This window comes from Hippoglossus stenolepis, chromosome 3, assembly GCF_022539355.2.
Source record: "Hippoglossus stenolepis isolate QCI-W04-F060 chromosome 3, HSTE1.2, whole genome shotgun sequence".
Lineage (NCBI taxonomy): Eukaryota > Metazoa > Chordata > Actinopteri > Pleuronectiformes > Pleuronectidae > Hippoglossus > Hippoglossus stenolepis.
Genome location: NC_061485.1, coordinates 11,057,911 through 11,085,187, shown reverse-complemented (window position 1 = coordinate 11,085,187; position 27,277 = coordinate 11,057,911). Strand labels below are relative to the sequence as shown.

Below are 27,277 nucleotides of genomic sequence, written 5' to 3'. Positions count from 1 at the left end.
GACTTGGTGTGAAAGGGAGTCAGCCGCAGCGAATGACAGCAAAGGAGAGGAGTTCCTTGCCCAGAATGCCCTTGCCTCGGTGCTGTGAGCCGGGAGAGGCAGAGAGGAAGGAGAGTGAAGCCACAGCAGAGGCAGGTGCTGAGGGTAGAGCAGAGAGCACAGATTAGAATAGAAACCCGGTACCAACAAGTCAAGACAATCAGGGAAAAGTGTGTCAAGAGATAAAATTGAAGAGCAGGAAATAGTCACATTGAAACTTTTTTTTTTTTCCTAAACTGGAGCCCACTCCTTTCCCTGTTTCAGCCAAGCTTCACTGAGCTCTTTACTCTCCTCTTCTCTTGTACGGATCCTCCTCTCCTCCTCCTCTTTGCCCTGTCCTCCTCTCCAGCAGACAGTGCCACCATGGAAACCGGGAGCCCCAGGAAGATACAGTTCACCGTCCCCCTCCTGGACAGCCACCTGGACCCAGAGGCAGCTGAACAGGTGAGGAGAGGAGGGGGCATGTGGGACTTTCAGGCTCTTAAGGGCTGCTTCGTGCATCTGTGACATCAATGAACATTTAGTGGCATTATTGTGGAAAATCTGTCACTTAGAGAATATTAGGACAAAGATTTATTTCAGTCATCAAATTCAGCATTTGCAGTTACTCAGCAACTCAACTGGAATGGGAAAAAATACAGTGTGCGCAGTACAAATGATGAATTGCTGCTCCACAGAAACCACATCATCAGTATCTTATTACTCGCACGCACCTAATTAGCAGGCAGCGTGTTTTTAAATGCAGCCCTGTAGTGAAAATGATGAATTTAAGATTGATTCTTCCTGCCGCTGAGTAGCAGGTTGTTAGAGACACACTCAGCAGGGTCGACACGGAGTGTTGCAGTGCACGGACGCATCTCCAGGGGCTTGGTGTTGTTTTGGGTCTGAGCGACTGGGCTGCACGCACTGTACGGCAGAGAGATACTGACAGAACATGTGTGGTATCACAAGATAAACAAATCAAATGTCTATCAGCGATGTGATAATTCCTTCACGTTGATCTCAAAGCTCTGTAGTGGGTTGCTTGACCACTGTCATAGCAGAAGTTTGAAAAGATTAAAAGATCCAAAAAGTAATTTTATCATTTGTTTCTGGATCCTATAAACCCATCGTCACTCTATGACATAAGTGAGGAGAATTAGTGGCCGTGTGGGTGCAGTTCATGTGCCTGTGGAGAATACAGTGACAAGACGTGTCCCACTTTCTCATTTTCATAAATATAATATGACCGGGACTGGCCATTCATTATGAATGAGCCTCAAGTAAACTGACTACCCCCCCGTCTATGTCTGCCCCCCACTCTCTATCGTTCTCTCCCTGCTGTTCACTCTTTGCCCCACCGAGACTGAGGAGGTTAGGAGGCCTCGTCTGTGCATGGTGCTCAGTGTGTGCGTGTATGAGTTTGACCCTGTCAGGACATTGTGTGGGATGGTTGGGGACAAGGTTAGTTTCGCATCAAGTACGAACGACAAGTAAGTAACTGTAAAGGGCTATTTAGGTCGTCAACAATATGAGTGACAATTTTGATGAGAATGATTTTCTGGACGTTTAAATTGTGTTGTTGCGATGTTAGCAAATGTGCGGAATGTAGGGTTAAAAGGCTCAGATATGGAGAATGAATGCTGTTGGTGTGTACATGCATTTGAGCAAGAGGTTAAGTCAAGTGTGAGAGGACTTGGGGAACAAACACCTGAGGTATATCATGAATGACATCAAACCTTCAGCCTCCAGCCCATGTTGAAAGGTCATTCCATCAGTCACATCTCCTCTGCATACAAGGAGGAAATCACTTTTGCTTAAAGGGGACATAGCATGCCCATTTTACCACAAGTTGATATGGTTCCTTGGGGTCTTAATGAAATGTCTGTAACATACTTTGGTCAAAATACCACAAGGATCATATAAAACAGCTCCTTTTTACCCTGTATAAAACAGCCCTCCACAGAGCGACCTGTTTTGACTGCCTGTTCCTTTAAATGCTAATGAGCCAGCTCCCCCCTCCCCCCCCATGATTTTAAACGATATAAATTACATATTTTATATGATATAAATTATCAAATATGCATCCCATACTTTGTATTCCCTTTGTTGTCCTGGAGTTTTAATTTTCCCAATCACATAATTAAATGTCCCCTCTGCCCATCCACTACAAGCACACAAGCAGACAGACAGAGAGAGAAAGAGAGGGGGCTATGAAGACCATCATTTACCCCCGAACCCCGACATTCAACGGGTACAACAACAAGCGGAGAAAGCAGAATCGCGGGCTGACCTTATATGTACAGTCTATGGGGCTGACCAGCGGAGAAATGCACGTCCCGTGTGAACAGCCAGGCGGCTGCGCGCTGGAGACCATGTAGGGAGACTTCCAGTGTATTGTTACGACACAATACCCAGGAAGCGCAATCGAGTCGCTCAAGCATGACGTTTCTGACTTAGAGGAACTATAACAAAACGCGCAAGTGTTTTTTCCCCAGAGTTTTTGGGTTGGTAGACATGCCAGATACCCACATTAACCTGTAGAAGCACTAACAAAGTGGAATTTGCATGCTATGTCCCCTTTAAGTGAAGTAACTTCAATCCCCTCAGAAAGGAAAAGAGCTTTAACGCACAAATCATTTTCACATTCTTTGTCATGGTTTATAGTCTTAAAATCCACGGGGCAACCTGTTATATCATTGATTTTTACTGTTCAAGCTATTTGTCCCTTGGCCTGTCGTGTCGGTCTATAACGCTCCAGCTCTCAGTGTAACGTCACATTTTACTCTGCAGTACCTATAAAAATACTCACACTTAGTGTGGAGGTGGCTCAGTGACCAGGGAGAGGGGATTGGCACAGCTGAGGCTAGTTGGCCAATCATCTCTCCCTGATTCAAAAGGCAGCAGTGACACCGACACACGAGAGGAAACATAACGTCCAAACTAAACATAAATTGTCCTCCTTAAAACCTTTTCAGTCTTGTCGTGCGTCTTTTCCCATGTGTGTCGGTGTTCCCCTCTGGCAGCTCCGTGGCTGCCTTTTAAACCTGGGGATCACTGAGCTAACAGCTCTCACCTGCGCTGGTTGATCCTCTGGTGCAGGTGGAGGGGCTCTCCCAGCCATCTCCATGCCCACACTTAGTTTTCAGGTCCTATGGTTTTACATTGGAGGTAGAATGGCACTCACACATCTCTGCCAAGACCCAACAGTCCCCTCAAATGTATTTGGACACATAACTATTAAAGAAACAGTTTATTCCTCACTCCACATTATCTCAGTTACACATTGGCTGTAGTAACAGTTTTTTGACTTACAGCAGCTGGAAAAATCCTACTACCTTATGAAACCACATATAAATCCATTTAGTTTGTGTGTAATCCTTCAGACAAACAATCCAACTAACCAACCAAACAATCAACCAAACAAACAAACAAACAAACAACAAACTAAATAAACAAACAAACAAACAAACAAACAAACAACAAATCAACCTACCTACCAACTACAATGACACTCAACCAATCAGCCCTTTAAATTCAATCGAGCTGCACCAAACGCTTACACTTATAGATATCAGTCCGCTAAATATGCCTGATTAAAAAAAGAAAATCAAGATTTATGAATTATTCCCCTGAGAAATTTGTAAAAATGTCAAAAAACGCCCAACATCTCGCAATTAAAAAAACTATCTACCTCAAACTTGAATAGGTTGTTTCTTGGCTCCTGTCCCATCCTTCCACCACATTTCTTTGTAATCAGTTTTTTGCATAATCCTGCTGACAAATAAACCAACTAACAAACAAACCAATGGACGGTAGCGAAAACATAATCTCCTTGGCGGAGGTCATAAGCGACAAATACATACATTTCTACTGAATAACAACAACAAACTCACTGTAACATGAAAACAGATCTCCTCAAAGTGATTCAAATCAATAAATAAATCAGGTGCAGCTGACAGATTCCTTTCAAAACAGACATCTCAGGAAAAACACAAATCTCATTAACAATGGCTCAGATACATGAAGGTCCCGGTAGTGACACAGCATGAACAATAACAAATCCCAGCTAGCTGCACTAAATATAATGCATCCTTTGTAATTATTATTAATTACACCCAAAATGTCTCCTGTGAATAAAGGTCAATTGTATTTAGGAGGCACACAGTAAGATGAATGGTACCCGTGTGTAGTAAAGGGGTTTCAATTGATCGTAGTGTAATTTCAGTAAATGTCAGCCGACGCTCCTCAGCCTGTAACGTCAGCCGCTGCAGTCTGGAGGGATGTAAACGCTGCACTGTGACTGGGAGAGATGCTCTTTTTACTGCAGGTTAAATACGTCTGTCATCTCTTTGAAGAGGTTTATACTCCGCAGAGAGAGAGTTTCACCGGAAGAAAGAAAAACAACTTCAAAAACAGATCGGCAGGTGCATCATGTCCTTGCCGATAAAAAAACCTTCACGCTCAAGTTGTTTTTTGAGATAATGACTTGAACGAGTTTGACACAAATGTTTGTCTCAGAACTTAAAAATAAAACCCGATTCTTAGATTTTTTTCAACTAAAGCTAGGGTTGGTAATCCTGGGAAAGCGATGTATGTTGTTTGTATGTAAGCAAATTAGTGGAAGGATGGGCAGAATGTATCAAAAGATAGTGAATCTGTTATTGTATTGACAGACAGATACATAATATTAATCATTTCGTCCAAATATGGAATCATTATTTTATTACAGACACCGACTTTATTTTTTAGCATGGATATGAAGAGGATTTAGGAAATAACAGATAAGAAAACGGCTTACCTTCGCCAACAAAGTGTGAAGAAGCATTAAAAAAAAAATCTAGGTGTCACCTTTTTAGTGTTGACCCGACAATCATCTAAATATTCAGCACATGGTCATTTTGAGCATTTCGTAAAAGTGGATCAGTTTTAAAAGCTGCGGCACGAGAGTTGGTTCATGGTTGCTCACATTGAGATGAACAGCGTTGGTTTGTTCGACTGTTGTTGTAGTTGTGTTTGCTGTCATATTAGCACTTCACAAATCAATCAGGAGGACTGAGATAATTAGGATCCTAACTTTAATCAAACTAGCAGCGGATGAGCATGAAGGTTGGATTGTCGTATTAGTTTGTGTTTGGCTTGGAGCTAATTACGTTGGTGTGTAATTAGCCGAGTGATATTAGGAACGCTCTCTGTAAATTGATGCCTCTGGTACATTTGGTACGTACTCCGTGGTTGTAGTTGTGTGCTTGTGTCTTCTGATCTGTCTCTGCAGCTCTAGAGCAACTTATCTGTTTGAAAGGTCCAGTTGGAATTGTGTCTCTATGTCTGTCTTGTTTGTGTCTGGGTGTCTTCTGTCTCAGATCTTAACCACCTTCAGCCTCGTGTATACCTCCTCCACTTCACCAACACACAGGTCGTTCTTCTATCTGTACACAAAGAAAAATTCAGTTTACTTCTTCTACAAAAACTAAAATCTCAAGAGAGTGTCTCAGCCTTAATGAGCCTGACCAAAGCTTGGCTGATTAGCACTGGGACCCTTTTGAATTTATTCAGAGACCACTGTGTTTGCAAGAACAGTTATGGATGTCGCACAGAGGGACTTTAACCCATGGTTCAGCAATCCTTGCAACCTGACACCTCCCAGCATGGTGAATCAGCCCCGTGGAGAACTGCACGTCTGTCAGAACGGCCTCCCCCGAGGTCAGATCCTCACAGCAGCACACTCTCATCCTCTTATCCACACACAGATACAGAGTGTCCCCCATTATCACAGCCTCCCGTTAGAGCTCACTCTTCACCTAAGAGCACAAACTGCCTGTAACTGATAGAGGCTGAGACCTAATGGTGTTTGTTTCTAACAGAAAATACTACATTTTGTACAATATATTAGTAGCATATTATCCGTTTGAAGTATTTGAAGGAAGAGCTTGACATTTTGGGAACATGATCATTTGCTTTCTTGCAGAGTTAGATGGGTCATTTAGATGAGATCAATAACAATATAAATTTGTTAAATCTAAAGCAAATGAAAATGCCTAAACTTCGGTGGGAATCACACCAGAATCAAATCTGTACATCGTTCAGCTTGCTGCAAATGAATGAGTAATACAAAATAAAGATATTATCTTGTCCTTCATTGAGAGATAAACAGAAAACATCCGCAGTTCACTCTTCACACTATAACACCAGGAACTTGTTTGTCTTTCTGGATTACGTCACATTGCATTGCAGCAAAAATGATGCCAGGTTGAAACCAAAGAGAATCCTGCTCTGTTTTGACGGACTCCCCCTGCAGTTCCCATTAGAACCAATGAGAGGGACTGTTTCTTTTGCAGAGATATTTTTAGTCTGAATTAATGGTGCTGGTGGACTTTTTCTCGGCAGAGACAGTCTACCTGTATCTCCCTACTCCTCGTCTTTATGCTAAGCTAACCTTCTAGCTCCGGGTAAATAATACATAGAAGATGAGAGTGATGAGAGTCTAAACATCTAAATCTCAGCAAGGAAGCACAGACATTTATTTCCCAAAATGAGGAGCCCTCCCTCTACAGTACATTAGGTTTGAGGGACTATAGAGTGGTCTGTTCAATTGACAGGTCCTGTACACATTTGGTCTTGTTTTTGTCACGACAGGCAGATTGTACAGTTTTCCGGCCTGAGCAGATAACTTACATTATGTTTAATGCACCAGTTGTATTTTACAGCAAAAACTAGTATTTACGTTTCAAATGTCCTTGGATCTATTACAGAGAATAGATTACAGCATGTGTTGCATCTAACTCCCCTGCTCTCCATCCGCAGCTGGTCGAGAGATTAAATAGAAATAGAAACAGAGAATTTAGAAATAGAAGTCGTACTTTTCTTTCTCACTTGATAGAGAATGAGATGGAGGCCTGAGGACGGAAGAAAGACAGATAGAGGAAAATGAATTATCAGGGTTCAGAATTCTGTGAATAAGATAATTCTTTCTATTCAGAAGCAAATGAGAGCAAACTGGAGGCTGTGAGGATTTATAATGGCTGAGCTCTGATTTTAGCCCGAACAACGTCAAGATCATATTTCAAATAACAAGATGAAATATGAAGAATCCCATGAATCCTCTGATGAAGTAATGACTGGTGCTTTGTTCTAAATTCTTATGATTCCTTGACAGCTCAGCGGTGCCTTGTCCAACCCAATACAAAGGTTAGGGGAGGTTTTCGTTTACCTTTTTTTCCCAGGAATTCATCTGAATGTCCTGTCTTCATTCGGCGTACTGACCAGTGCAAACACAATGTTCCACTGAAGGTCACAGAGCTGATAACACAGGGATTAGAGAACTATCACGTAATTTCTCAAATGCAAATCACAGTCAGGAAGAAAAGTCTGTACACGTCAGGATTTGTAACTATTAACCCTCTTTCCCTCCTTTCTCACCTCAGTTCATTTGTTTGGGTATTTCATGAGAAGCTTACAAGGTCAAGTCTACTTCAAACCATATAACATGAACAATAGTGTAGTTTTTGTAGTTTTAATATCCAGCAGAAGATAAATATTTGTGGTTTGAAGCACCAAAAAGTATCTGATAGTAGTTTTACATCTCCTCTGTCACAGAGCTCTTGCATCAACAGGTTGGTCAGCCAATCAGAAGAAAGGCTCTGACTATTTTCTGAACAACACACCGCCAGACCAATTGTAGCCTGGTGTTACTTGCTGATTATAACAGGTAAATGGAAATGGGCGATGGTCAGTCCGTGCTGAAATGAGCCGAACAGATGGTCAGGGTCTCAGGGTCCGCGGTGTTGCAGGGTCCAGGTTGAGTGCAGGAGTGGTGGATCCCACTGCTTCCAGTTCGCTCTCTTTAGATGCAAGTCCCTCCTGGTGGGCCAGTGCTTTCCCACTGCAAGTATTCAAGCCCAGCGAGGGAATTCAAGACCATCAGGGAGGTTTGTGTTTGAGCAGCTTGACAGCAAGAGTGGCATGTAGAATTAAAAGCACTCTACCTTCACCGTTGCTCTAGACTTAATGGAGTTTAATTGGGATTGATGGGGACTGCAGACGAGAGCCCAGCATGTGATGTTAAGGCGAGTGCTGTGAAGGAACATGTACCAGGAGCAGCATGACAGCATCATTCGGGGAAAATGATGGTGGAAATATGTTTTGCCTGGGTATCAGCTATAGAGAGAGTCATCAAGCAGATTATCCTGTTTTTGGAGCTTTGACTCCAGGCGGTGGATAATATTCCTTAACTGTAATTAAGCGAGTTTGAATTCCACTCTCACAAAGCTGTAATAATAGATGGTCTTAATGTAACTCACCAAACACAATGATTGATAAAACAGCACACTTAACACAGCCAGATAGAAGGGATCCAGCGATTGGTAGAAGAATAGTGCTAAAAAGATTAAAAGCTGAAAAGAGAGAGAGAGACTAAACAACCACTAATACAAGTTTGTAATAGAGGTCAGATAAAAATGCAGTTTAGTATTTAGTATTTACATACAAAGTAAGATAGATGCAATGGATTTTTATATTTCCCATCTTTGTCATGTTGAAAGTATTTGTTGTTAGGTGCTTTCTTCGTCTTGAAATAAAGTTTTGGTACAAACAGGATACGCACACCGTCGGGGTCTGCTGGGAAAATTTGCCTTCTCTTGGCTTGACCTATATTTTCCAGCCAAGGGTATTTTGTCCAATGCCCCCGCGCCACAAGGATATCAGGCATAGACAGCTCTTCATGCCCACCCATCACTCTGAAGGCTGTTTTTGTCCGTTTGCTGTGCGGAGTGACGGAACTGCATTTAAATGGTCTGTGGGTTGAAAGGCAGGCATTATGGTTTGAAGGTTGAGCCTGTCCAGTGAGCGGTGGTATTTGTGTGAGCGAAGGATCGGGGCGGGGGTTCACTCCGCTGCTGTCTGAGGAGAATAACAATGACTCTTGGTATAATCAGTTGTACACAGACGTTGTGCTTTAATGTGGGCCGGCATGATGGAACAAAACCCCCCCCACACACAGGGCTCAGATATTTGTAAACAGATTTGGAGTACACACAAGAGTTAGAGTTCATTGACCTTGGAATCCAGGAGAGTAAAAACATGATCATGTACTGACATATTGATTTGTACAGAGTTTCACCTCAGGACTGTTTATATCCATGAAGGGGTTTCTCGTATAACTTTTTGATGACTGTAGTAGTAGTGTCCTCTTACCTCTCTGATATATAACATATACTCTGACTGTAGTTACCAGGTGCAGGTTAAAACGTGGGACAATATATTTTTTAGACAAGATGATTGGTAGATTTGAGTTATTTTGGTAGTGAGATTTTTCAAATCAATTTATGACTTATATCATAAGTTAAAGGGGTTTTATTTTTAAACCAAAGTTCTCATAACTTGTCGAAATGGGTTTCAAAAGTATCTATATTTACTCAAAGTAACAAGATTAAAAAAAATCCTGAAGAATATTTGAAGCTGTAAGTGTTGTCAGCATAACAAGAAACAACAGACTGCATGGTTCAAATATACTATATATATTCAAACTGTTTCTAAATCACACCTGATATTACAACGCAACATGATCTCCTGTTGTAGGCTCCATAGGTAAGATTCAAATTTCTGTTCAACAAAAAAAAAACATTTAAGCTCCAGCATGCAAACCAGAATAAGAAAAAATAAGACATTTAGTTTTTGTCTTTTGACTGAAAAATCGTATCTGTGTTTGGGAGAATCCTTCTGTTTCGTGCCCTGTTCAACCCCGTCTCCTACAAACTGTTTATCAACAACACATTTTACACAGAAAATGGATGTTATAAGAAATGGGATTGCAGATTATTGAAGATTTTTCGTATTTCGTATGTCAAGTCAAAAAATGTTGTTAGTGAACGCATAAGTAAAATGTTCACAGACAGCATTTGTAAATATCCCATCTCGCCTTCCAATAACCCCCTCGTAGTATTACTGCAGTATAACACTCACCCAATTAACATAAATTCTAGGACACAGTGTTTTCCAGTTTCCTTCAATGCAGTGATGATGCATTTACATTCCCACAAAACATGCAGCTGCAGCTACAGCTTCAGATTCCTGCACTCAGTTTTGGGTGCAATTAAGCCACTGGATTCACCATCTTTAACCTCTGCATCCTGGGCATACCTGGATTTATTCGTGGTTATATATGCAAAGCAGATATTACCATTTGAGACCCTGTGCATGGACGCTGAAAAGAGAAAACAGCACAGGTCAGGCAACACTGAAGAGTTGACATGCATCTCCGGATGCGAGTTCAGCAGTTTTCATGGACAAGAGCACAAAGCAGAACCACATCTCCTCTCGTCTGTGCAGGAAAAGAAAAGGCACCAGGCGCTGCTTGTTATTCACGCAGCCTCCCTGTGATCCAAGGCTGTGATTCGGAAGATAATGAAGTCTCTTCAAATCTGAATACGCAATTAGACCTTGCTGCTGAAATTGGAGTGACTGCTGGTTTTTCATAACTGCACATTATTGCTGAAGTTGCATAATTATTCCATGTCATTAGTGTCATAGTGTGACTGTGGTGCCATTAGCAGATCAGGTTTCACACCGTGCACGGCTCAAACATCAGATTCGTCACTCGGGCTGTATGTGTTGTGTGTGTGTGTGCTTCCTGCTATTTTGGGCAATTTCAAGATTTCCCTCTCGAATTATATTTAAAGCATAAAAGTCAAACACGCACTTGGGGATATTAATCCAATTATTTTTACTTTTGGGATTTTTACTTTGAAATCGGTTGCGATAAAGAGGAGTCCCTGTCTTCTAGCTTCCCATTATAAAGTCATTTTCACAGCACAGCTCCAACTTTTGTTGCTCTCTGTCTTTTCCAAAAACTTTGATCATTAATTTCTCATCTCAAAGGTCTAAATTGATCTAAATGATCAATTTTAAATTGTCACATAAAATGCGAGTGTGATGCTTCACTGTGTCGGCTGAAGTAAAACAGCTTTTGATTTTTAGTGCAGAAGCAGCATTTAGAAAAGATGTATGGAGAACTGGAGCTCGCACCACTTCCAGTGTTCATCAGCACTGTGTCAGCTCTGTGTAAGGAGTGCATCTCTCTCTCTCTCTGTGTGTGTGTGTGTGTGTGTGTTTGAATAATTGCCTGTCTAATTGAATTCCACTATCACAGCCTTTTAGGGTTTATGGAGCAGTAGTTTATTTTGTAAACTCTCACATGGAGCAGTTGATTTGCAACATTAGTGGGTCAGAGTGTGCCACCAATAAAAAAGTTTGCAAACAAAATATGACCGTATAAATATTACAGTCTGCAAATATTACACATATTTCTATATAAATAACTTCACTGCATGTTGTTAAAATAGTGGTGAATCGCTGTTTTTCTGTTGGATACCTACAACGCAAATGAAGACATGACAGTTAAAGGATCACTATTTATTTTAACTCTTATTTAAAATGAAGGAGTTAAAAAACATGGGATCAAGATTAACAACATCCTTGTTGTTAATCTTGATGCCATGTTTTTAATTGAAACCAGGGCCTTGAAATAAAACTGGTTTTGCATCATAGCTCCAGTGTTTCTACCCACAGAGATTTGAGGTTTGAACACGAACTGCTGAGCAGCTCAGTGAATTGTGCTCGTCTTTTCATGTACGGTCCCAGAACGCTCTATAACTGCTACACTCCACTAATCATGAGCCAAGAAGCAAGTAGGTGGTGGCAGTTTGCCCTGCAGCTCTCCCAGTGCAGCACTGTGAGATCCAGCTCTGCTCGCTCACAGCTCAGACGTCTGCAAACTGAGTCCCCAAACCCAAAATATGGAACACACACTGTGTTATTGGCTGTGTTACGGGCTGCCAGCGTCACAGGGGACAGTGGATGCTGCTCTGTGTAATGATAACCATAATCCTGGACCTCAGGGAACAGGACTCGACTCCCCGACTGGTCTTGTTTGTAGAATATGCACATTTCAGTGTACTGCTTAGCATTTTTTGGTGGAGCCAATAAACCCCAATGGAGGATCTGTGTGAAAGTAGAGCAAGAAAGTGTTTTGGGGGATTTAGATACTTCAAAACACTTCAAACTTAAATATCTTCTTGGCATGGCAGCAAATTTTTTTTAATGCAACCTGTTTTTCTTTTGTCCAAGGAATAAAATGACCTCCAGCATGACATTGTTCCACTTTTTTTCAGATCAGACGACGCAGACCCACTCCTGCTACTTTAGTGGCATCCAGCGATCAGTCCTCACCTGGTGAGAAACTGAAACACACACACACACACACACACACACACACACACACACACACACACACACACACACACACACACACACACACACACACACACACACACACACTTTTTTTTATCACATTGCTGTGATCCGAGGAAACTGTGACATTGCTAAAAAGATATTTGTCACAAAAGTGACAGCATGATAATAAAGGGTCTTTAGTTAGTTATTTCTTTTTGTCTCTATTGTAATTTTATTTTCAGTTTAAAATATTGAAGGTGAGGAGCTGTCATGTGATCCATCTTTATCTACAGTCTGAGAACAGACAGTTCTTGTTAACTTGCTGTTGCGGCTTCCGGCACGGACACTGACTCCGGTTGTAAATCTGCAAACTGTGTTAATACAAGTGAAATACTTCATTTTGAACTCTGTGGCTTTGCTTCTCATCTTATTATTTAAAGAAATGTTAAATCTCCAAATAAAATATATTCACTGATATCCTCAGTGAAGAATCTGCAGCTATTGTTTAGAGTACCTCTCTGTGTAAACTGTGAATACTTGAGAAATGCTTCCTGATGTCTGAGATGCACGGGAGGTCAGTTAACAGTTAAATCCTGGTGTCTTGTCTCTAGACCTGAATAATTAATGACGGTATCCCTGTTGTGATAGCATGTGTGTAACATTACACGCATTTCTGGAGAGGTGTGATGTTAGCAGCTGCTCTGAGGAAGAGGAAACACGTGTGGAAGGGATTGACTGAAATCTTATAGAGCGCCTCATGCCTGCATCGTCTGCTGACATCTTTTTATCAATTCATCTTGTTTTGTTACTTTATTGTTTTCATGATTAATTTAGTTCTCTGTCCTGCATTCTTTCAGACTTGCATTGCTCTGCTCAGCAGCAGCTCAGAGCGTATTTCTCTGGGTTTATGGTCGGGTCATGGGTTGAGTCCAGAATTGATTTAAAGATAATTGGAGTTAAGGGGTCGATTCTGATGCTGAGCTTTGCAGGAACACACCAGGTTTGCAAAACTAGACGAGTGCAAGAGTCTGGAGGGAAGATGAAAAACGTCTCCCTATTTTGTAAGTGAGTTAAAAAAAAAGTGTTTTTCATTTTTACATATATTTGATTTATTTATAGCTGTTTACAGGCTTTGATAAGCATACAAAATATTTTATTCAGACCAACACCATTTTTTTAAGCACTGCTCCCACACACTGTGAATGATCCTCTGAGTTTTCATGTTTGAAGTAAGTGTCATCATTCAGTTGAATGTTGAGAAATGTTTGTGAGACAAAAATGTATTAAACTCTCTGTCTGCCTGTATGTGGAACGCACATCTCGAGAACTGTTCATCTTATTAGCTTCACACTTGACATGCGTACTGCAGTTTTAAATTAGATGCAGTCTGGACATAGGATACGTTCAAAATCGATAAACTTTCCGCTTTGTAGCAGCGGCGGCTGTGACTCATTATCGTAAGTGACATTGACGATCACGACAGCAACGCATTTACGACAAGTACAGGACGGCACAGACCAAGAGAACAGTCCATTCCAGGCAGGCAGGTTTAGAACAGACACTAGTTGTAATAACAATAACATTTTAATAAATCAAAATGATTCTTATCCTAATCTTAACCTAAACTTAACCTTTAAGCGTCAGTCACAACACTCAACATTGTGGAGACCAGGTTTTTGTACCCAGGTGGGATTTGCTTCTCTCCGTAATGTGATGAACGCAGGAACAGAGACCCGCACAATAACAAGTTACAGCCACGAATATGTTGCACACACTTCTACGCATTTGTATTAGGCCTGATGCTGCATCTCAATCTTATTGTGCATCAAAAGTGTTTGAGCAACAACAACATCTGCATGTGTGTGTGTGTGTGTGTGTGTGTGTGTGTGTGTGTGTGTGTGTGTGTGTGTGTGTGTGTGTGTGTGTGTGTGTGTGTGTGTGTGTGTGTGTGTGTGTGTGTCTCCTCTCATGGGATCTTACTGATCAAACACAGCAGAGCTCCCCAGAGTTATTCTGTTCTATGAGTCATCCCATGACTCGCTGCTCGTCTGTGTGTGTAACTCACTGCAGAATTACAGTAAGAGATGATCAGTTGGGAATACAGGGCAGAACAACTCATTTTCACCTGGTGAGAAAAACAGAGGGTGGTATTCTCCGTATTGTATGAATAAATACAAGTGTTGTTTATACCAGCAGCGACTGCCACTGACACATATTTTCAAATCACAACTTTTCTATCACTAAGACTTGACATCCTTCATGTTTTTATCTTGAAAACAACAGTTCTTCTAAATGGATAGAAATGTGCTGACTTTGCTTTCGATCCTTTGTGCTTGATGTGTGTCTTTGTGCACGTGCGTTTGAGTTAGTGCGCTTGCTTCTGTGTTTGATGCACTAATTGGACAATGGGCATGTGGAGTGTCTTCGAATCAACTTTCATCTCTGAATGAAAGTGCAGATGAAACACTGAATAATCCTCCAGATTAGAGACCAGAGGAGAGGAAACAGTGTGTAGTGGAAAGATATATAAACTAGAAGAGAGTGTGGGAATGCCTGAGGGGTTATGAGAAAATGTGTTATTGAATAGATTATATATTAACGTTTCTTTATAATTATTTTACTTTAAAATATTTTTGCATCTGTGATTTCTGAAAACATCAGCAAACATGTCACAACTTTCCAGGTTCACAAAATTCCCATAGGTCCAACGTCGTGAATAACTCAAGAGGGGAGTTTTAACTACAGGCGCACTTTACGTTGGTTCTCTGAGCTTAATTAGCCCCCTAGTGGCCATAAAGGCATGTATGAATATTATCTATAATTTTTATAATAACACCAGTGTTTTACAGTAATTACTTCCACTGTGGCAGCCTGCTATAGTTTTATAATTAAGCAAAACCTTTGAAAACACACAAGGTCTCTAACTTTGTATTTTGCAAAGTTGTGTCATTCAATCTCTGTCCATTGGCAGCACTGGGAGAATTCCTACCATGTCTGTGTGCTGTCAAAATATTCCATAAAGTTTTCACCGTCCTCACAGGCAACCAGAACTCGTCATAGCCTCGGCTTTAATTGTGCCTCTTTCCCGTGATAGGCGGGGAGACTGCAGTCATATCTGTCACTCAGGTTCTGTCATGCTTGGGCGAGAAGTGTGCTCTAGTGCAGCCACTGTTAGATTTACTGTCTGTTTTTGTGATTTGTGAGAGTGAACTGATTCAGCTTAATACTTGGGATATGAAAATGAACCTGCAGATATTCTGATTAATTTCCGTCCGTCGCATTTGCCCCGAGATTCTTTGTGAGCCCCCCACCTTAAAGTTCAAACTGCGGCAATAAACACAATCACATTTAAAAAGGCAGCTGCAGAACCTTTCTGTATTGTTTTGATTGCTTCTTTTTTTCATTTCGAGCTGACAAGGCACATGAAAAGCATCATAACCTCCCACCTATTAAAAACAACAATGCATTAGGTCTTGGCAAACATTTATTTGCATATATGTCAGGGAAAGGAGGGTGGTAATTATTGAAATCAGCAGGCAGAGACAGCCAGAAATATTTGGAGAACAATGCATTGTATATTGGAGAAGAACTGTGTGTGTCCGTGTCAAGTTTATTATTAGATTGTATTCAGTCTCATGCTGGTTTGCATCTCGCACCGTGTCTTTCTTCAAAATGAGAAATGCTGAGAAGGACAGCATGTCATGGAGAGATTTAGACATCGATGAAAAAAAAGGAAAAGAGACGAAGGGGTTGACACAGACTAACAGAGGCGAAGACAGTTATCTAATCAGACTCAGAGACACAATCGGAGAGCGAGACAGTTACAGTGCGAGGATGAGGATGTGCCAGATATGAGGGGGATGGGGAGAACTGTATATGATGATGAGGGAGAGGAGCTGTGCTGGTGCAATGATGGTGTGCCCTTCATCAGACAGAGCCGTGCATTATTTAATGCTCTGCAGATTGCTCTGTCCTGTGCACTGTGAACCCCAACAGCACATCAGAAGAGCAGCCACAGATGTACAGACAGCCGGGGCGGAGGCCTAAATAATGAGGGAGCAGGGACTGTGTTCGGTTTTGGCCTGATTTGAACCTGCTCTGAAGAGGGGGCTGGGTTTTTGGGAGGATTCATGTCCGCAGTGATTCCTGGAGAGTAACAAACTTCACTGAGATAAAAGAAAGAACAACAAAGGAAGAATATTCACATTTATTGCCATTCATAAAATCACTTTATTACCTTCTGCTCCAGATGATGAGCTGCTCCAGCAACAACACTGCTTCTTTATGCAAATGCTCTCATAAAAAGATCCCACTTTGGCTTCTGTCACATGAAATACAAATGCATGAAACTCTAAACAAACTTTCCAAGGTGGACTGGACATTTCCAATAATGTTAAAACCCAGAGAAATCCACAGTTTTATTCAAGGGTAACAGAACGTTTCATTTAAGTCGCTTGTTATTTGGGTCATATCCGCTTTACCTGTGGCTTTGCTCATCTCTGCTATAACTTCAAGGGAAGACGATGTACGACGAAGAAAAAACTCACTGCTAGCCAGTTAGCCAGTTAGCTGTTTTTTTCCTTCCACTGTTTGTTTTGGTCAATTGTAATGGATCACGACCATTCATTGATGTTTGCTGAAGACAACAACTCCCATGATCCCATGCTGCTTCACAACGTCATCGAATTGGGTGTTTTGATTGTAGCCAAAGTTTCATATTATTCGCTTAAATCGAGTCAATAATGATAAGAATCAACCAAACATTTTGGTTGAACACCACCAACAACTTTCATAATTTGATATCTTGTTTTACGCAGTAATTCTCAGACCTAATTTCAACAGATTATTTAGGAAAGTAACAAATAGTGACACAATTTGTATTTATTTACTCTTCTTGAGGAGATAATATCAGTGTTTGAATTCTTGTTTAATTGCACATAAGTTGGACGTGAAGGGAAAGAACAACAGAAGAAAAACATTTATTTTTATCCCAATTCTTTTGCCATAACAACTGCAAAAAGAACAGAGATAAAACCCTTTTAGGTGCAGGGCTGTGTTTAGCCTTATTTGTTTGTCGCTTAACTCACGGTTCAGAAGTTTTCTCTACTTTGCTCATTTCTCTTCATCAAATGCAGTGTAGCAACTATAAACTGACAACAGCTATGGCAGGCGGGCTAAATTAGAGTCAGACGACCCTCTCTGTTCTCATCTGGCTTTGTGGCAGACGCTCAGTCGGCTGGGAGTTCCTGTGACAGACTCATCACTGCTGAAATGGCTTTTTTTATTGGCTTCTTCTCTCACTATGTTCTGGTTACGCAGACAAATCAATCTGAATATCAGCCGCCAGAAACCCACGCGTTATGTTTCTCGACCCAAATGATATTTCAACCATGTCTTCTCCTAATGCTATAACAGTTACCATCATGTTGTTTGTTCAAATGAGGCCACTGCTGCCCTGTTACCATATATACACTGTTTTAAAATCGACAATAGAACTCAAGTGACAAATGTCGTGTAAAAATGTCGAATCACTAAGACTGAAATGACAGAATTTTCCATCATATGCTTGGTTCATCTTTTCAAGGTCAAAACAACTTCATCTTCTTTAGGCTGATGTTTGGTGCTGAAAACAAACAATCACAGTCCATTCGGGACACACAACACTTATCACAAAAAAAAATACAATACACACTAAGTTGCACAACTGTAGTAATGAACAATAGTCATTCATTACATATTCATACACATGCATCTATATCTGGCTTCGTGTCATCATGTATACACGTACATGCACATGTATGTTTCAGGTTGTCCTCCCACGAAGAACAACATGAGTGGGCGTTTCAGCAAATACTGCACAACAACATGTTGATGTTCAAGTGACAGAGCCCTCTAGTGGCTGTAGCAAGTATGACGGGAGCAAAGGAGGAAGTAAAGCCGGAGTTATACTTGCTGTTAACTACATATACGTGTGCGCATGAAGGCTGCCTCGTGTATCCTGCGTCGATTTGGAGCGTACGCCAGATGCAATATGCACTTAACCGGTAGGGGCAGTGTAGCAGAAGTTAGGGAAGCTCACTGGTGGGATGAAACAAATTTTAGACCGACACGTTTCAATAGCTGTCAATTACCTGTTTATAAATCTGAAGCTTCACCCTGTAACTTGAAGGACAGCCCTTCACTGGCCCATTTCCTGGGATTGATTTGTAACAAAATCCATATCGGCTGATATGAACCTTGTCACAGTCGTGGAAGTCACTTGAAATAAGAATCTGTTTCAAGCATGGCTGTAAACATGCACAGAATAAAAATGAATCATTCCCGAAAAGAAATCAAACTGTTTTCATAAGACCGCTGGGTTTGTGTTCTGTGCAGAGTAAAAGAGGAAGAGAATGATGAATATAGAAACAAGCACTTCACTAGCATTTTGAACACCCTGGTGAATACTTTTAAGTTGGAATAATATATGCACATCCTCACTGGCACACACACACACACACACACACACACACACACACACACACACACACACACACACACACACACACACACACACACACACACACACACACACACACACACTCAACCCTCCTAGTGCCTTGGGATGCATAGGTTGCCAAGCAACAAGGCGGTGTCCTAGAAAAAGTTCCAAGGCTGGAACATGGTGCTGGATGCAGGTTCAACACATTTACTATTGATCACAGTTAATGGATTTACTCTTCTCCAGTCAACTGATTTTTATTCTATTTCAGTAGTTTCCTATGGGACCACAGAGTCATGATTCACACACTACGATCTTACATGTGGTTAATATTGGGTCTGCAATGGTGGAATGTTACTGAAGTACTAAAGTACACAAAGTACGTGGTGCTTATGTACTTTTTACATGATTACAATTGTTTGACACGTCAAAATTCAAAACATATGAATAGGTTATAAAATATGATAGAAATGAAACAGACAAAACAAATAATTAGCTAGTTTTATTTTTAAGTTATTGTTATGTAAAAGTAACAGTTTTGACAGTTCATCAGCATTTCATGGCCCCAACTTGTATGAGGATTTAGTGATTTTAATTTTACGACTCTTCGGGAGTTTGGGTAAACAGAGCTTGACAGTTCATCTGTACAATAATATCCAGAGTCTGTTTTTATTCACAAGTTATAAAAAGTAACTCCGCCCACGGTGCTTGGTTAAAAACACTTACTGCAGTGTTTTCCCAGTGTATCAGATGACCATGTGGCTGGAGGTCACCTTGGATCCACTCTGCTCTGCACTGTCTGGACACAGCAGCTCTCCAGCTCCACTGCTCTGTTCAAAACATTATGAAACCTGCACAGTGTGTGGGCCCAGTGTACTTGGTGCCCAACATGTTTGCCTGTAGGTCTGTGTGCACCTTGAATCTCTCATTATCATCGCTTTGTTGTGTTTAGAACTGAACTGATTGTTTTCTTTATTGCAGAAATAGATGAAGATCGTCTCCCAAACCAGCTGTACAAGGTAATTTAATCTGTATGTTGTATTTCAGTGAAATAAGATTATAGAAATAGGATTATATGAGATCTGTTCTTCTTTCTTTTTTGAAATTAACTCTACTTCTATTAAAATGTGTTCCATCTTGGTGCTCTCTGTCCAGCTGACAAGCCATGTTGATGTTTTACAGGCCGCCTTGTTGAACTCCCCTCGACAAAGACGAAAAGGGCAAAAGGGAACTCCAACGATGAAAGGTTAGTGTCACTTATCAGTGTTGTCATCGTCCTTAATGTGATGTTGGTATTTTATGTGTGAGCTCACACTTTGCAACAGTAAAGCTCTCAGTTCTTGCTGCTCTTTCTCCTAATTTACTCGCTTAATTCTCTTCAACACATAATTCTCTCTATTTGCTGCCATAGGGCAAAAATACGAAAATGAATTAATAAAACATTTGCTCCAGTTAGTCACCACCAAGCATTTTCTGCAAAAGGCTGCCACAGCCTCAGCTACAGTAATGTCCTGTATCTTGTTCTATTGCATTATTTATAAGACTCATGCTGAGCCTTATTCTAAACTCAAACTGTCACCCATATGGCTCACAGAGGTCTGCCGGAGAAGACAAAAAAACAAAAGGTGATCAGATGAGGCTGGTGCCTGTCTTCATCATTTAGATCAGGTCGGGTAGAGAGCAGGTGTTCATGTTTCTACAGCTATGGGGACAACACAGAGGTGAATACTGTTTCTGAGCTTTTCAAACCAAACTGATGTTGTTGCTCATTGTGGCGGAATGTGGCCACGTAAGTTAAATTCAAGTCAAACACATCGAACCTCGGGTATAAAAAAGGCCAACGGCAGCAACTGTTCCCAAAACAGCCCATCTCAGAAGGATAGAAAAAAGATTTGTGTAAACAAAAACACAAGCTCTTAAACCACCGGGGAGAACATGTGAGAAACAAGATGTAATGTAAAAAAAAGGAGCTTCCTGAGTTATCACAAGCTGTTCACTAGGTGGGGAAAAAGAAAATTGCACAATGTTGTCGCAGTTAATTCAGACATGATATCACCAAAATAGAATCAATACATTGATAAATAAATTTACCAATAGAAAAGTAATAAATTTGCAGTTGGTCACTTTTTACAGTTTCTGAAAATGATCTTTTCACAGCAGTAGGATTTATCACAGAAAGCAAAAACTGAATAAATATACACGTAGTCATGTAAGAATTATTTTTAAAACAGAATATAAAAATGTCCACCTATCCTATAATAGGATGTTATGTCCAATTTCCAGTCTCCAAATTGCACCTGGAGATCAAATGTCAGCTAAATTGAATTTGATTGGTGAGCCCAATAGGCAATTGATGAAAGTGTGTTCTACCTCCAGGGGCCTTTATCAACCTTGGATCCAATCAGGGCTGCACTTGCCTCAGCGAGGACTCATTATCTCGTGTTTTCTGACCAGATCTCAGATTTTTTTTGTTGCTAAAAGCAGAACCGAGTCGGACTAAATTAATACAAAGCCTGAGAAATGTTCCAGCACCTGACATTTCTCTAGGTTGTTTCCTTTTCTCATCACAGTAATGCAGCTCCAAACCAATTTATATGAATGTAAATTAATTTATGTTTTCTATGTAGCATGTTTCTAACAAAGAAAGGGAAGCAGGGGAACAACAGTGAGAAGATAAATGAAATGTGTAGCTCCAAGTTGATTATTCGTCAATAAGTTTCACATATAAACAGCTCTAAGTATGATGAGTCACTGTTTGGAGGAAACTCGAGCGATAGATTCCCACTAGAGGGGATTAAAAGTGATAAACCATAGATGGTGGTCAAAAAAGAAGATTAAAATAATCTTCAAACTCGGATGCATCTTTACGTAACTCCCCCCAATCAGTGCACGTTGTTAATTTAATCTTGTTGGTTTATTTAAAATGCTTAACCTACGATGTTCCTCTGAAGTGATGGATTTCTCAGTAAATCTCCACCTTCGGAATCTTCTTCCTTCAACCTCTCTTTACTAAATGTGGTTCATAACCCCTCTTCTCTCCCATTGGCTCCCTTCATCTCACACCACTTTCTTTTTCTTGCTCGTCCTCCTTCTCCCCAATGATGCTTCTTAAACTTTCTAGTTTAAGTTCACTGTTCCTCCCCCCTCTCATCCTCTCTCTCTCACACCCAGTTAACCCTTTATATCTCCCTACCTCTCCGATCTCCACCTGCGTCCTCTCAGAGCTGCAGTTCATGGTAGAGCACCACCTGTACAGGCAGTCGCAGGGAGGTGGGGACGAGTGCTCCTCGGAGAGCTGCCTGTCAGACCGGCCCAGCCCCGACTCCATGCCCGCCGGGGAGGAGCTCCCGCACGACAACGACTCCACTTCGGAGGCCTTTGAGAAACTGCGCTGCCAAATGGAGGGTATGTTTGAAGACAGTGAGTAAGAAGATTTCATTTGCATGCTTGCAGCGTTGCAGCCGCCTCACAAACCTCCTTGAGACTCACAGAGAAAATTAAGTTCACCAACTGCGTGTATGCAACTTGTTAAATGACTCTTCAACAGTATATGTCTGCTGCTATCCTCTTAGTTATACTCGTTATACTCACAAGTTCTCACGAGAACTGCAGCAGTAACTAGTAGGGAGGATAAGAGAGGACATTCAGGCTAAAAAACATGGTGAAAATGATGCTGTTTCGAGTCAAATTTGAACGTCAGGGCTAACTGACACTTGGATGACACATTTTCATTAATGGGTGAACTATCCCTTTAATGAATGGGTAAGGAGTGGCCAAAAGGCAGTCTGCCAAAAACCGGTCTGGGTCAAGGAAAGGTACAGAGAAAGGAATGGATGGATGGAAACAACAAGGTACGAGAGTGCTGGAGCGAAGGAAGGACACGAGGAGGTGACTGCTGCCTCTGAAAAATGGATGTTGTGATACCACGAGAATGGGAGAGCAGATGGTGGGACGAGGGCCGAGGGGAGGGAGAGGAGGAAGCTGCAGAGGCATATTAAGGAAGAGGAGTGAATCCAAATAAAGCTTATTAACATGACGTAAGGGTGCGGAATTGAGAGAAAAGAGGATGAAAGTGAAGCAGAGTGATGTAGGAAGCGCGAAATTAGCTGGAGGGGACGTGTATGTGTGCCTGCAATGTGAGGTTGAGAAGAGCGAGGGGGAAGAGGCCGAGGGAAACTGAAGCCCTGTTCATACCAGGTGTTTACATGTGTCTCGGATGATCTGGTTACAAGTGGACAGCTCTAATTAGGTCAGTTCAACCCAGGCATCAGAATGAGTCTCCGCATGTGTCTTGAGCGGCGACTTGTGATCGGATCTCACCTCCCCACTCTATATGCAAATAAACATGCACATATTTTCCATTTGCAGCTAGAATCTGTTTATAGAGATTACTGGCGTATCAGAAAGATGAAACGTGGAGACAAACAACCATTCCCATTCACTTAAGGTCAATTTAGAGTCTCCAGTTAACCTAAACCTAAGCTGCATATCTTTGGACTGTTGGAGGAAACCAGAGTACCCAGAGAAAACCCTCGCATACACAGGTAGAACATGCAAACTGCTCATGGAAATACTCCTCCTGCTGTGAGGTGACAGTGCCAGCCTATAGTTCCATGCCATTATCACTATAGATCTATGTATCTTGAGCCAGCAGCTTGTCAGGTTAGCTTATCTTAGCATGAAGATTGGAAACAGCTAACCTGCTATGTCCGAAGGTAATAAAGTCCATCTACCAACATAAATAAAAGCAGTAAACCAGCAAACCAGTTTTTGAATTTACGTAGAAATCAAACAATTGATATTCGTTCTTACCTTACACCTTTGACGTTTACATGAGTGTCAGTATGCTGTCAATGATATATGGTATGATGTCGGTCTGCCTGTCAACCACAAAGCAACTCAGCGTATATAATAAAGTGCAGAACTAATCCTCTAATGCAAACACTTGCATTGTTAAAAGGCCTCGGCTCTTACTGTCTCCTCTCTGTGCCAGATACTGCACAGCCCATGACAAAAAGCAGAGGTCAGCTTTTAAACTCCTGCCAAATCATTCACTCTAATAGCGGGTGAGTGGATGGTCACAGAGGGCAGCCCACACTGCTCGCACACATTTAGTAATTACCCAGGACTAATGCATCACGAATGGACGGGGCTCTTTCATCCAAAGCAATAGCACCAGAGTGCAAAAATTACATTAATATTGTTAAGTAATTAAATTTGAATTGATTGGGACACGGACGTTATTAATAAAAGATAGGTTACAAGATGAAACCGTGTTTGTTAGGATTGCTCTTATGTTATAGACAAAGTTCTGATCAAGCTTTCAGTTAAGATGAAAAGAAGAAGGAAGGCGGAGGAAAACAAATCAATGACCATTAACACCAGTCCGTTGGAGTGTGGCTTCAGCCTTTTGAATCCAGACAGCAGGAGTAAACAAACACAACTGTAAATGTCACATGGTATTGATCGACATTACTTTCATATCAGAAACCTGATTCATGACACATGGTGGAATAGGACGTAACAATAAATATCGACCGAGAGCTTTTAATCCACAGCCCCCGTATGATGACGAGGACTCATCTCTCTCTGGTTTCAGTCGCTATCATCACCTCGTCCTCTATTTGTCGCTCTTCCCCCCGCAGAATTCTCCAGGGAGAGTCTATTAGAGGCTGCAGGTGGACTCGAGTGCCCCCTCTCCACGGAGAAAGAGGATTGTTCCAGCGTGGCCAGTGTAGTAGATCCCTCATCGCAACAAAACAACACACAAGCAGGTACATTAGAGTCAAAGGAGCCACAGACAGGCAGGAACCTTTTCCTTCTCGCATCTCTATCGTCTCCTTCGTGGCCTTTTCCTCAGGGGACTGTCTTTATTGGGTTTATTTAGATTTGTTAAACAGTTCAACAGGCTGGGGAAGGTTTCATGCAATCCCTGGCTCATTCACAAACATTTATGAAGTGGTTTTGATCCACACTTCAGAGAGCTCCGCCACGGCTGACATACCCTGGGAGGCAGCTACATACAAGAAAATTTTGTTTTTTTCGCACGTGGGTGGTGGTGGTGGTGGTGGTATGCAAGTTGAAAATGTACAAAAAAATTCTGCTTATACTTTGTCTAGTAGAATCTTCTTTATGGGAAAAGATAGAGGAGGAGAGACTGGAAGGAAGAAACAATAGATAAGACATTTCGAGTTTTCGAGCTCCTAAAACTGAGAACTTTGGAAACACTGTTTTTGTCTTGCTGTTTTTGTAAAATATTTTTTGAAAGTACATGTGACATTTATGGATAAAGCAACGATATTCAGCACCTGGTCGATACTGGTTTCTTGAGTACAAAGCAACAGGAAAAAAACATATTGCTCTTTCTCTTCCTTTCAGAGAAACAACGGTTACACAATGTATTAAAGGCTGGGGCTGCGAGAGTCCATTTTTACTCCCTCATGCCAGCCTCTCTTCTCTCGTATTGTCTCTCAGTCTTTCATGTCACTGTCTATATTTTGCAGGAACAAAAGATGCAGCATCCAGCACGAGTCAGCCGGAGGAGGAAAAGACAAAGCAATGCAGCCTGGAGAAAGAAAAATAGAGTTTTTCCCCCGAACGACAAAATGCTGCTCAGTCTGCTCGGCCAGCCCAACACAATGACAGAAGATTGTGTGTGCAGATCCACGTGTTAGAAACATCAGGGCATATATACATACATCTACAGTCAGGCCTTAGTTACCACCTCGACAACAAGAACAAAGGTTTCTTCTTTTATTTTGTGTCAAAGGGACGATTCCATTCATTTTCTGTTGCCCCTGCACTCGCCTAAAACTAAAACTAGCCTACTGTAACATCTACTAAATGGATCAGTCTTTTCCTGTCTCAGTCACACAGTCATTATTATTCACTACCGCAACTCACATGCTTAATGTCTCCTTTAATGTTCAAAGGCAGAAACTCCATTTGAAATTCTATCAGGCAGTTTTCATCATCACGTGCCATGACTTCTGCAAGTTTTACTCCTAATCTAAGCAATAATAATGAATTTGTACCTCATAAATAACTTGGACTTAAACTATAATTTCAACTTCTACTTATATCATTAAGTAGGATTTCAATGCTCAATTTAAAATTAGTACACAGTAAATTTGGGTTGACTGACAGTTTAAATACATAAATATATGTTTACAATAATAGACTGGACATCTGCAAAAGTCTTCTCAAAGTCCAAGTGATGATCACGTGCATGTTTATTTTCTGCTACAGCATGTACCTGCAGCAATTAGGTATTTGATTTATTAGTCCATGAGCAGAGAGTTAATTGTCAAGTATTTTCATAGTTGATATATTTTCTAATAATGAATCGGCTACGAGAATTTTCAGTTTTCTCCAGTATGAATATCTGTTGGTTTTTTATCAGTGGTCTACAATTATCTCATATTATCAATATGTTAGGGATTTGTCCTGTTGAATTCTCAAACTAAACTTTTAGCAATTTTATACAAATTGTTTGATTGAAAAAAATAATCTGACAGATTAAACACTAATGAAAATAACTTAGTTGCAGGCGAATATATATTAAAGACATTCTCCTTTGAGAAAAAAGCAGAAACCAAACCAGACATTTATATTTCATGATTTTTGGTACCCACGGGTTTAGCCCTTTTGCTATGTCACATACGTCAGTGCACGTAGATCTTGTTTCCATACAGCCAATCAAATGGCTTGATTTTCAAGACTGCAGTCCTGTTACACAAGGACGTGATTACTGGTAATACCTCAAATAACAATAACAACATTAGATGCACTGAAAACCAGACTTTTACCAGCCGATCCATATGTTGTTAATCTCTAGTCAATAAGGGGTTCGTATTCATTTACATACTTTGGATTAACAAGGACAAATCTATGTCCAGCGAACAAATTGCACTGTCATTTTCGATGCTTGAACGCTTTAAGGAATCTGAATCCTGCTCATAAAACACATTCCTGCATGACACTTTTCTAAGACCAAGGTATCAACCATGTTTTATGTTGAATGGGAAATATTATATAAAACAGCAAATATTATTTGAAATGACCCGACACAAATTGCAATTACTGACATTCTCTAGTTTTGTATAAACTTCATCTGAATGTTTCATTAAATGTTTCCCATCTGTTGTTCCTATCACTTATTTGGCATCATCATGTAGATTATCTGACAATCCTTCCATAACCTCCACCTCATTATTACTATTTCTGACAAAAGAGTAAAACAGAAGAATAAAACTGAAACAGAAAACTAAAGCCACCCGAGCATTGATGTCACTTCAGCAGATGAGTCAGCCACAGTACGAGCAGTTGAACAAAGAACGACCTTTAAACATTCCTGTGCAAGCTTTTAGTTTCTTCTTCTTCTGCAGTGTATTTATGGACCATGTAATGTTTGTTCTGTTTTTGAATGGTAATTGTGAAATTTACATGAATCAAATCTGGGGAGTTTTTGTTCCAGTTTTACCTGAATAGATTGGTGATTACATCTGTAATCTAAATTTGTTTGATACAATAAAATGTTTAAATTGGTGA

The 27,277-nt window shown here is 40.8% G+C and overlaps 1 protein-coding gene across 4 annotated transcripts; it reads left to right on the top strand.

Moving 5' to 3' along the window:
• Position 1: 1 nt before the first annotated feature.
• Positions 2 to 27,277, top strand: LOC118105466 (protein phosphatase 1 regulatory subunit 1A). Of its 4 annotated transcripts, none has more exons than XM_035153295.2 (7): positions 2 to 483; positions 12,186 to 12,246; positions 19,709 to 19,746; positions 19,910 to 19,973; positions 21,950 to 22,147; positions 24,373 to 24,501; positions 25,231 to 27,277. In XM_035153295.2, the coding sequence occupies exons 1-7, from the start codon at positions 403 to 405 to the stop codon at positions 25,308 to 25,310; spliced, it is 651 nt and encodes a 216-aa protein (XP_035009186.2). In that variant the 5' UTR covers positions 2 to 402; the 3' UTR covers positions 25,311 to 27,277. The 4 variants fall into 4 exon arrangements, with proteins under 4 accessions (XP_035009186.2, XP_035009187.2, XP_047195425.1 ...); XM_035153296.2 differs by having other exon boundaries at positions 3 to 483; positions 21,950 to 22,132; XM_047339469.1 differs by lacking the exon at positions 24,373 to 24,501 and having other exon boundaries at positions 7 to 483; positions 21,950 to 22,132.